The 12,558-nt window shown below is 39.4% G+C and overlaps 1 protein-coding gene across 1 annotated transcript in view; it reads left to right on the top strand.

The window, feature by feature from the left end:
- Positions 1–503: 503 nt before the first annotated feature.
- CFAP54 (cilia and flagella associated protein 54) overlaps positions 504–12,558 on the top strand; it is a 245,943-nt gene continuing 233,888 nt past the window's right edge. The window contains exons 1-3 of the mRNA XM_054574504.1: positions 504–829; positions 7,998–8,103; positions 10,709–10,852. Coding sequence (XP_054430479.1) covers positions 504–829; positions 7,998–8,103; positions 10,709–10,852 — 576 coding nt within the window. The remainder of the gene's footprint in view (positions 830–7,997; positions 8,104–10,708; positions 10,853–12,558) is intronic.

Genomic DNA, 12,558 nt, shown 5'->3' with positions numbered 1-12,558 from the left:
CACAGGCTTGGAAGACCTGGTGCCTCACCCCTATGGTTTACTCTGACCTTGGTCAAATGACTAAACCTCTGCAAACGCTGGTCTTTTAAACTGTGAAATGGAGATAATAATATCCTAAGTTGTGAAGATATAATGACTGAGATTTCGTTTCAAATGCTTAGAACAATGCCTTGCACATATTAGTGATGACGGTCATCATTACGTGGTCTAAATGAAAAAGGTATGGTTTGAATTTGTAAGTTCCGGCACTCCTATTTGCTGGCTCGCTGTCCACAACTTTCTCTCTCTCATCAGTGAGTAGACGGGGTGTGTGTCGGGTGGGGGGCGTCGGGGACGGAGGACCCTCAGGAGCATCATTCCTTTTTAGACCCGGTTCTTTCTTCCTTTGCCCTCCAGGGGCCGCCGTGTTTCCCCGAAAACGCTCTGGAGGCTTGGTTGCCGCGAGACCGTCGCCAGGCAACCGCGTGTATATACGCTTCTTGTCCGGCCTGGGTCTCGACAACATGGCGGCGCAAGGCCCCTCTTCTAGCGGTCAATCCAGCAACACCTCAGCCACCTCGGTGTCTCTCCTGGGACCAACACCGCCCCCGCCCTCAAACACGGTCTCAAAGTCGCCCCAGGAGTCAAAGGCGAGCTCTCTGAACCAGCTGCCTCGCTCCACCTGCTGCGAGGACTCCTTGCCCCTCGCCGTGTTTTACGGTCCGCTGGACGCTAAAAACCCGCTCCTGGCCTCCTGTGAGAAGGAGATACAGGAGTTGCTCAGCTTTATGAAGAGAAAGAAGGCTTTAGTGACAGCGGAGGAGCAGAAACACGAGTTCCACCGACGCTGGTAAGTGGAGGCGGGGCGCTGGGGCGGGGCTGGCGGCAGAGCTGCGGGCAGCCTCGGGGCCGGGAGCGGAGACGCCCCTGGGGCGCGCAGGCAGCGGTCCCGGGCCTGGGTCGGTGGTGCGGGAGCAGAACCCTCCCGGCGCAGGAGCCTTGGTGACGTGGACAAAGTTCAAGAACTGGAGATGCATAGCTCTTCCGTCCTTAATTACATCTTGACTTCTTGCTCGGGTCAAACTAAAAACACAGCAATATTACATTTGTTCCCTTTCAGAGTGTCTCCTAATTGCTACTGCAGGTCAATAAACCTGAGGCTCACTCACCGGTTTTACAGCTCTCCGTGTTGGGGGTACAGTTTGGTGTACGGAGAAAAAGGAATAACTTTGAGGTAGATTAGGTTCTTGAAAAAGTTCTTGGTGCCATGAAGTATGTCATTCTGCGAACATGTGCCTTTGATTCCTTTTCGTAATGCTAGGATCACATTGACTTCTTGATTTTGTGACTCATTTTGCACATCTGTTTCCCTTTTGTGAGATTCTATCACCATGTTATTATCTCGAACTGCACTAACCTGTTTTTAAGTTTATTTTCTGTTTGTTACCATCTTTTTCTCTCTCCTCCCAGTCAAAATACAGTGCAAACTGACCAGTTATAAATCTAGACAAGTGGCAAAGAATATAGTGTCAACTTATATTTTATTTATGAATTTCATAGAAAGAAATAGTTTTAACTTATATTTATCGTCCTTTCATACATTTGATTATTTATTGAGCATCTACTATATGTAAGGTGCCCTAGTAGGAAACCATCAAGTGAACAAAAGATATACTAATCTATGTCCTCATGGAGCACATATTTTTGCGACTACAGAGTGCTACTAAACAAATATGTAAGGAGATTGTTTCACAAAGAGATCAGCGGAGGGGAGAAAATTAGGTCAGGTAGTGGGGATGGAGGATATGGGATGAATGTTTCAGTTTAAAATGGGGTGATGATGAGGATGGTGAGGGAAAGTCAGGAAAAGTGGACTTTGAGAAAGGTGTGCAGATAAGGTAGCAAGTGATGAGGATTTCTGTAGGAAGAATTTGTCAAACAGGAAGAATGGCAAACATGAAGGTCCCTGGGTGGGATCATGACTGTGGGCAAAACTGGTTTCTGGAAGGAGCTAGGGAGATCATGAGTTTAATTTTTAGATATATTAAGATTGAGCTGTAATTCAATATTCAGACACAACCATTACATAGATGGTTGGACATTTGAATCTGGAGGTCAGAGAAGATATACATTGGGGATTTATCAGCATGTTGATGATATTTAAATCATGGTGCTTGATGGAATAGCTAAGGAAGTGTGTGTAGGTGAAGAAGAGGAGAGTCCAAGTACTGAACCCTCTGATGCTTGAACACTGACCGTTGGGTCAGAGTAAGGATAAAAAAAGACAACAAAAAACTGGCAGGGATTAAAAAGTAACCAAGGAGATAAGAGAAAACCAGTCCGTGTGTGGTGTACTGGAAGCCAGGTAGAGGAAGTGTTTCAAGGAGGAAGGAATGATTGATCAACTGGCCAATCCTGATGAAGGGACAAGAAGGTGGGAACCAAGACTCCACCAAGGAGAACATATTACATGCCTAAGCTGTATATTTGTATTTAAAGCGTTTCTGTGTTTGCGCCTTAGATTGCACTTTCGCTTCCCATCTCCACTACCGACATTCCTGTTCCATCTACCACAGTTTTGGATTTTCCCTGTAGCCACTTGATTCTCAGATATATCCTTCACATAGCAGTAAGGATGACCTTTATAAATAAATCACCCACTCCCCAATCTAAGGACTTTCTGTTGCTTGCCATTGCTTAAAAAAAAAAAAAGTACAATTAAGACTCTTTCTGATGTTCTCCAGGGTCTGAGGATCTGGCCTTACCTTCCTCTTTCATCTCGGCTCATCCCTTGCTTCTCTCTTGGGACTTTACAGGGAAACAGATCCCAGTGTTTCTCACCCCAGGGGGTTAATATTTGCTGCTTCCTTTGTCGGAAATATTCTTTCCTTAGCTTTTCAAATATTTGGTTCCTTGTCTTCTTTTATGTCTTAGCTTAGTTCTTACCTCCTTAGAGTGGCCTTTCACATCTAATGCAGGTTTGTCCATCAATTTATGTAATTTTTTTATATACTTGTTTCTTGTGTGTTGTCTGTCTGCCCCATTAGAATATAAGATCCCCGTGACTTTTGAATGATGCATCGGTTTTTCATTGTTCTATCTCTAGCAACCAGCCTGGTGGTTGGGACATAGCAAACATTCAATGAATATTTGGTATTGAAAGAATTCAAGGGCTATATTATTCCTGAATCTCAGTAATTGTTAATGTTATGTATGGGAAAGTGGACCTGGATCAATCAGTAAGTACACTACCTGTGGACATCTTTAAACAGACTATTAAAGAATCACAGATGTTAAGGACTGACATGGATGTTAGCAATTGAGCTTCTCACACAATTTAGGTAGTTATCGTTTTATGCAACAATTTTTACTGAGCACCTCCCATGTGCTAGGCACTGCCCTAGTAGTGAGTTATATAGTAGAGAACAAAATAGATGTGGGAACTTGTGCTCATGGAGCTATAGTCTAGAGAGGGGATAGGCTCTCACGGAGTCATTAAGTCAACACGGGAACAAGTGCTATGAAAGAAGGTACTGAGCACTTACATGCACCAGGCATTGTACTAGGTGCTAAGGATACAGGAGTGAACCAGACAAAAGTCCCTGCCCTCTTGGTGCTTATATTCTAGAGGAGGAAATAGATAATAAACATGCTATATAAGTATATCTTGTGGTGACCTAGAAAGTGAAAATGCCAGGAGAAAAGGAGTGGAAGGGAAGGAGTGGAATGGGAGACAGGAGACTGTCATTTTCAATGAGGTGGTCAAAGTAGATGACACTTGAAGAGAGGATTAAAAAGAACACAGCAGGGCATTTCAAATGATGGTGAGGATGAGGGCAGTGACATGGAGCTGAGAGTAGGATGCCTGGCAGCTGACCAGGCAAGCAGAGAGGATCAATAGAGGGAATGAGCATGTGGGAGGGTCTTGGCAGGAAAGAGCCAGGGACTTGGGAGGAATGGACAGAGCCCATTTAGCATAACTTCGGTGCGTTCGGTGGTATGAGATGAGATTAGAGGACTAGGTGGGGGCTTTGGAAGGTTTTAGAGGCCATTTATAGAGTTTTTTCCAAATCAGTGAGAAACCATTGGGTAGTTTTTGTCAAGGTATTAATCTTATGTGATTTTGTTTTAAAATATTATTTTGGTGATCTTGTTCAAATGCAGCAAGAATGACAATGTGGAGACCAGTTAGGAGTATGGGAGGTATAATTTGCATTTATAACATATTTGACAGATGATTATTTTTTAAAATCAAAATTTGTTTCCTTTTATAATGGTAGGACCTTCTATTAAGCATGAAAATTCCTAGTGTTTAAAATGTAGATTTTCACCATACTAGCAATGTCGTTAAATTTAGAATGTGATAAATTTTTAAAAGGTATGCTTTTGTTATAAACACACAAGATTTAAATATTCTGTTTATAGAGTTTTGATTTTCTATTTTAGAAAATTTGAAATATCCAGCAGCAACTATCAGTAATCCAAACTACATTAACATTCTTTTCTTAAATGATGTACATTATATAGTCTGTATTATATTTGCCTTGTTTAATCATTATGTAAGCCATTTGCGATGAGCAGTCTTGATGTTAGAATTCACTTGGAAAAAAAAAGAAAAAGTTCTCTTATTATATAACCCCAATTGATTTAACAAAGATGGTAATTTTTCTTTTATGAGTAACAAACTTAGTCATCATTATCTTACCCATAAGATTTGGAAAAATTAATTCTTTCATCTATATAACTTAAGAATTCTAGCAAGATGTGGTGAATTTTTTGGATTTAGTATATTTATTCTAATATTGTAGTATTTCATGAAGCATCAAATGAAACTGAAAAAGGTAAAACAAACAAAAAACCAAAAACTTATCTCTTTTTAAACTTCTGTGGGCTGTATTTGCCACAGTAGTTATTTGACATTGTTATTTAGTATTTGGTACATGTATATATTTTTCTACCACTAAATGTTATTACTCAGTCCATGAAGGCAGGACTACCCTATCCCCCCACTTCCCTTGTCACTCAATCAATATCATTTAATTACCTGAATGAATTAATTGACGTATTTCTCTTGAGGATGTTTTATTAATATACCAACATGTTCATTGTAAGTACTAGAACCATTTTCAGTCTTTAATTTTAGATTCCTGTCTGTATTAGTCAGTTTGGGCTGCCATACAAATACCATATACTGGGTATGTGGAACAACAGAGCTTTATTTTCTCATAGGTCTGGAGGCCAGATATCCCAGGTCAAGGTCCGACAGGGCCAGTTTCTGGTGAGAGCTCTCTTCCAGGCTTGTAGATACCCACTCTGTCATCATGTGGCCTTTCCTCTGAGGAAGCAGGGAAGGGAGACCAGGGTTAGGAGGATGGGGGGTGGGGAGAAGGAGGGAGGGAGCAAATACGAATGGAACCAGAGCAAGGTCAGGTGCTCTCTGGTATCTCCTCTTAGAAGGGCATTAATCCCAGTGGGGCAGGGCCTCACTCTTATGACCAAATTTAACTTTACTTTTTTACAGTCCCCCTTTCCAAATATAGTCACACTGGAGCTTAAGGCTTCAACATAGGGATGTTGTGGGAACACATGCATTCAATCTGTTACAGTGTCCTTACCTAGAAATTTATGAGATAGGATTGTACAATTGTAAGGAAAATTTGGATTTTTCCTAGAGGTAGTTATAATGTCTCAGAGAAAGGGAAGGAGTGAATGTTAACTAAATAAGTGAACAAAATAAGCGATGATCTGTTACCTTCTGAAACTCTGATTAGAAACCATGTTGAGAATACTGTATGCTTAGTTTTTGTTTTCCTTCATGGAATGAAGCATAACCCTAAATGGACTAACTGGCTATTTGAACCCTTGGGCCTTTTATATAAAAGAATAAAATAAGAACAAGGAATGCTTTTTCTCTTCATTCATTCATTCTTTCTTTCAACAAATATTTATCGTGTACCTACATATACTAGACATTCACTCTTCTTGGAGCTTGATAATGAATAATGTAGTCAAGGTCCTTGCTCTTAAGAAGTTTCTATCCAAGGGGACTGAAGGCCCAGTTGTGCATGCAGTAGCTAAGAGCATGGATGCACTAAGCCTCAGTTTTGTCAGCTGTGTGTTTGAGATATTAATGTTACTCATCTCAGGGTTGTGAAAATGAAATGAAAAACAAAAAGCATTGAAAAGTGAAATGAAATTTGGCAAAAGATGCAGAATAGCCAACATATGGAAAACAAAGTTGGAGGACTGACACTACCTGACTTCAAGACTTACTCTAAAGTTATAGTAATTGAGTGTGCTGTTGGTGAAAGAATGGACAAATAGATCAAAAGAATAGAACAGCGAGCCTAGAAAGAGCCACATAAATATAGTCGATTGATCTTTGAGAAAGGAGCAAAGGCAATACAATGGAGTAAAGACAGTCACTTCAACAACATATTGGAACAACTAGGGATCCACATGTAAAGAAATGAATCTAGACACATATCTTATACCTTTCCAAAAATTAACTCAAAATGAATCGCAAACCTAAAGCAGAACACAATGCTATTAAGCTCCTAGAAGATGAAATAGGAGAAATATAGATGACTGTGGGTCAATGCCTTTTTATATAACATCAAATACATGACCCATGAAGGAATTGATAAGCAGGACTTCATTAAAATGAAAAATTTCTGCTCTGCGAAAGTCACTGTCAAGAGAATGAAAGCCAAGCCCCAGTTTGGGAGAAAATATTTGCAAAAGACATAACTGATAAAGGACCATTATCCAAGCTATGCAAAGAACTCTTAATACCTAACAGTAAGAAAACAAACAACCTGATTAAAACAGTGGGCCAAGAGACACCTCACCAAAAAAGATATACAAGTGGCAAATAAACATATAAAAAGATGCTCCGCACCATGTATTGTCAGGAAGATGCACATTAAGATGACAACAATATATCACTACACATTTATTAGGGTGGCCAAAAGCAGGAACACTGAAAAGGCCAAATGCTGGTGAGGATGTGGAGTAACAGGGAACACTCATACAATGCTGGTAAGTATAACCACTTTGGAATAAACTTTGGTGGTTTTTACAAAACCAAACATACTTTGGGAAATTGTTCTCTTTGGTATTTGCCCAAAGGAGTTGAAAACTTATGTTCATATGTAAGTCTGTGCATGGATATTCATAGCAGCTTTATTCAAATGGACAACACTTGGAAGCATGTAAGGTGTCTGTCATTAAGTGAAAAGATAAATAAACTGTGGTATAGCCAGGTAGTGGAAATATTATTCAGTACTAAAAGGAAAAGTGCTACCAAGCCATGAAAAAACACGGGGGAAACTTAATGCATATTACTTAGTAGAAGAAGCCATTCTGAAAAGGCTATATACTATATGATTTCAACTATATGGCATTTTGAAAAAGGTGAAACTATGGCGAGAATAAAAAGATAAGTGGTTGTCTGGGGTTGGCAGAAAGGAGGGAGGGATGAATGTGCAGAGAACAGAGGATTTTTAGGGCAATGAACAGTAATGCCATTATACATTTGTCCAGACCCATAGAATGTAGAACACCAAGAATAAACCCTCATGCAAACTATGGACACTGGGTTATATTGATGTGTCAATATAGGTTCATCAATAGTAACTATTGTATTATTCTGGTGGGGGATGTGGGTAACGGGGGAGGCTGTGCCTATGTGTAGGCCAGAGATATATAGGGAACCTCTGTACCTTATGCTGAATTTTTCTGTGAACCTTAAACTGCTCTAGAAAAGTCTGTTTTAAAAAATGTATGTAAACAGCTTTGACTAGTGTTTGACAAAAGAAGCAATAATTTTAACTATAGCTATAATTTATTAACAATTAGACATCAACAAAAGGGCGTATTGGAAAGAGCACAAAATAATACTTAACTGGCAGGGGAGATACCATGATCACGAAAGAGCACAAAATAAGTTTCTAAGGATTTCTTGCTAATTAATTGACTTTCCTACTGAGTTTGAAGATATTTTATGATTTTTACAGTGCCACCTCTTTGTTTAATATCTGGACTAAATATGCACCCCGGCTTCCAGCTGCCTATTACAATGAAAAGCTCCTGAAGGTGGGAGATAGCCTCTGCGAAATGAAAGTAAGTGCCTCTGGAGTACAAGAGCCTCAGTGAAACTCACTTGGCTACTTATATTATTATTTGGTTTGATGCCATTCCTATTTTTACATGATTTGATTTTTTTAGGAAAAAAAATAAATGCACAGAATTTTAATGGGCACAGCAACCAAAAAAGTATTTGGTTTTTAATTTTGCAGTTGAGATGTTCCGGAGGTGAGAGATTCCTGAACAGAGAGACAGCTGGCCACAGCCCCTAGTTAACAGAGGGTGTGGTAGGCGCCCAACAGGAAATGCTGAGTCATCATGTTCCTACCTTAACACAAAGGAGCCCAGACACCACTTCCTGTTGTTTTTCACATTGTTGGCCTTGCCCAGAGAACAACTCTCATGGCCACTGGCCTTGTTGCTGTGTTGCCTGCTTCCCTGTGCCCTTTTGAATGACTTTCAACTCCTTAATATTTTGCTGAATGTAAACATAGCAGTCATTTCATACCTGCCCTGTTTCTTACCCATTATTTTATTCCAAACTGAGTGTGCCACTATTTCTGGTTCATATCAATACTCTGGTCTTGGATTGCCATGGACTCTTGGACTTGTTAAGACCACATACCCATCACAGCTGAATTATCAGTTAATGATAATGTAAGTTTTTCCCTTAAGCTCTGGCATAGGCCCAAATTACTCCAAGGTAAATATGAGTGTTTGGCGCATGTAGGATCATTGAACCAAGAGATATTTTATTCCAAGTGGTGGTAGGCCAGATGTGGGCCATATTTAGTGTCTTCTCAGTCTTCAGTTTCTCAGCGTCATTCTCTTCCTCCATTTCTGTTTTCTGAACTCGCATCCTTTTGGTTTGGGAGGAAAGGTTACCAAGGAGAGGATAAGCTATGAAGGAACTGTCATAATAAAGAACTAAGATCTATTTCCTGCTGCCAAAATTAGAGAATCCTTAGCTCCATATAATTGGACTTTGGTTCTTAGAAACTTGAAAATACAGAGTTTGAAAACTACAGGGAAAAAAAAAACTAGGTGAGGTCCAATTTATAAGCTATATTTATGTGCAGTGGAATAACAGCTTTGGCAAGAATTAGGAGTGTGCCCTCTTCATTTTCATGCTTCTCCTTAATATAAGAAGCTGGTGATAACAGAGCAGTTTCAGGTTAAGGAGTAAGCAGGTGGGTGGAATGAATACTGGGGGAAGGAGGAGGAAGGAACATGTTAGAAGGTGATAAAGCAAGTGACTAAGGATTGAGAATATTTCAGATAGAAAGGCCCAGATAGAATACTTGAAAATTTGCTTAAAGGAACAAAGAGAATGTTTTAAATACTTTCCACTGATGGGAAAGTAGATTGAAAAAGGTATTTATAATCCTGAAAATGAACTTTATCTGTTACTTTGGTTCTAGAATATCTTTATTTTTATATTAGTTACAGTAAAGATCATTTTGTTGGAGTACTGTTGTTTTGAACCGAGATTTGAATTCATTATATGAATCAAGTTAGAACAGAAAAGAATCAGAATTAATTAGTGAACAGTAACAAACAAGTCAATAGAAATAGAAACATAACAACATTTGAAGGTGGATGCCTCCCAAGGGGCTAGGTAACCCGAAAGGCAGTTCACACCCATGGCAGTTGCTTTTTCTGGAGACAGTTAGAGGAGGAAGCTGAGTAAGGGTTACAACAGACACATATTTCAGAGTCCTACTCACATCCACCTCCCTGAAACTCTCCAGATCAGCTGTGCCCTGTGGGCTACAGAAATGAGGCATTTGCCTTTGTAATGGGAATATAAGCACGAATTAGAATGAACAGAATCCTAAGTAACAATAGCTTAGACTTTTTCTGCTTGCTCTGATGCAGCTTCACAGGCTGTTGACAGATGAAAGAGATTGAGCCAGCTCATCATCTGCGGTTTTTCTCTCCTTGCTCTGCTTCCCCTCCCTGCCCCTTCTTCTCCTTGTCCCTCCTGCTCTTTCCCCACTTCCCTTCCTTCCCATTCTCTCTTTCTTTCTTCTTTGTTTCCCCCCCTTCCCTTTCTCCCTCTTTCTCCAGTCCTCCCCTCCCCCTTTTTTCTTTTTCTCTCTTTCCTCTTCCCTCCCTCCCTTCCTTTCTTCCTCTTTCTCCTTCCCTCTTTTTCTCCCCCGTCTTCCTCCTCCCCATCTCTTCATTTCCTTCTCCCTCCCCTGCTTTTTTTTGGAGCTTAAGAACTATCAGAGAAGCAAGGCTAGTTACACAACTCATCTGCCTCTCTGACTTAGTGGATGGGTTACCATCATGGCGGTGTTGAATTTTTGGGGTCTTCTCAGCTTTGAGATTGTGATGGTCTTATCTCACAATAGGTTTGTTGTGAGGAGAATTAAGTGAAATAACACACATGAATTGCCTAGCACAGTGTCTATCACAAAATAGGTGTTTGGAAATGGTAGTGATAATGGTAGTAATAATGTAAATGGTGGCAGTAATAATAGTAAATTGAGATTGATATAATTAAAAATGATATAAATAGTACCTAATTTTAACAGTGATGTAATTTAATAATTACTTAATATAATTTAATGGTTATTAAAAATTTATTAAGAAAATTATATTTTGAAGTTTTCATCAAGTGCTCTTTTTATTTCAGGAATATAAATTGGCCCTTTTACAGTGCTATGGAAGATATCTTCAGCAGTTCAGTATCAGCTTTGATGAGAATAAAGCAGATGTGCATCAATTCAAAACTGTCTTTTTTCCAAAAGGCTTTGGAGACAAAAATGCTGCACAGACAGTAAGATGAAAGCAGCCAAAATAGCTACAGTTTATGATTAGCTATACAAAATATCCTTTTGTTGACAGTTTCTAAATGTCTTTCCTTTGCTCAGCATAGCATTTACTTGTGTACTATAAGTTGCTTAATAAATGTTTTCAATGCTGGATAAGAAAGTGCACTTATTAAACTTTGTAAAGATGCTTTGGAGATTGTATCACTATAATCACTCATTCATCCAGCAGACAGTTATCATTATAAGAACTAATATTTCTAGAGCGCTTTTAGTTTACAAAGTGCTTTGAAAACGTCTTTGATCCTCACAATAATTTTGTGAGTTAGACACTATTATTATTTTTATTTTACAAAAGAGAAAAAGAAAGTTAATCACACAGTATACCTGCTGGCTGTGGAGATTAACATAGATCTTCTGATATGAAATTTTATGCTTTATTTCTGGTATACTATTATTATATCATTTGCTACCATTGATTTGCTGATTGAACAGCTACCATAAAAATGCTAGGCTCTTTTATATGCAGTATGTGAATTGTCATCTTACAGCTTCTTTATAGTCTTAAAAGATGAGGAAACTGAGGCTTATTAGAGACTAAGAAACAAGCCCACTTAAAGCAGTGGATAGAGTTGGTGTTTGAACCTTAATTAGTCTGACTCCAAAGTTATGTTATTCCAAACTTGATTGTTCAAGGCCTTGGAAACATATGTGGTTTAATAAACAAAATCACAAAGCATGTTTTGGGGCACAATGAGCGTTCAATTTTGGCTGTGTCATAGGTGCATGAATGGGAATACTGGGCAATAGGTGCATGTGAGTCGACGCCCCATTGGGGAGAGTGCTGAATGAAAAGCTTAGGAGTTTGGACTTTGAAAGCCCTTCCTATCTCGCCCTGGTCCAGGCCCCCATCTCTCTTGCACGATTGCATTATCCTGTGTCCACCTGGCCTCCCTGGCTGAGCACCAGCGCCCTGGTGAGCTCCGCTGTCCACAAAGCTTATACCTTAGATATCTGTGTGGTTCACCCCTTACTTCCTTCAGGTCTCCTGCACTCTCTGCTTTATTTTTCTTTATATCACTTACTGTCACTGACTGTTTTCATTTCTATTTATTTCTGGCCTCCTATTCTAGAATGTGAGCTTCATGAGGACAGGGACTGCTCTAACCTAACTCTTGTGCCCAGAATAGTGCCTGCCATGTAATGGATCCTCAGGAAAACTTTATTGAGTGGATGAATAAATGAAGTGATGCGGTCAGAATTATAAACCCCGAAGCAGTACACAGAAGAGACTATAGGGAAAAAGGCTGGAGGCAGAAGGTAGAGCAATGAAGACAACATAATAGTATGCCAGCAGGGCTATTGTGACGGGTGCAAATAGATATGAAGGATTTGGTGTTTTACATGCTGAATTTGAGGTCCTGGCATAACACTAGCACCATATTTATTTTCAATAAATATGTATAAAATGAGTAAGATGGAAAATTTAGTCCACTAGGAATTTAACAGTACAGAACTAGAGGTCTTGAGAAGTGTTGTTAGAGAAATAGATCTTGGATTTAAAGGCATAAAGATCATAAATGAAGCAGTAATACTAAACAATTTACTGTCAAAATATTAACAGCAAAGTTTTGTGCAAACAAACTTAATCATGTTACTTAATGATAAATACATATATTGGTATGTACTATAGGGAGGCATATGGCAGAGCTGG

This window comes from Pteronotus mesoamericanus, unplaced genomic scaffold (assembly GCF_021234165.1).
Source record: "Pteronotus mesoamericanus isolate MK-2021 breed Mesoamerican mustached bat unplaced genomic scaffold, CSHL_Meso_final contig_263, whole genome shotgun sequence".
Taxonomy (NCBI): Eukaryota; Metazoa; Chordata; class Mammalia; order Chiroptera; family Mormoopidae; genus Pteronotus; species Pteronotus mesoamericanus.
The sequence above is the reverse complement of the archived record's forward strand: the minus strand, read 5'-3'. Positions and strand labels throughout refer to the sequence as shown.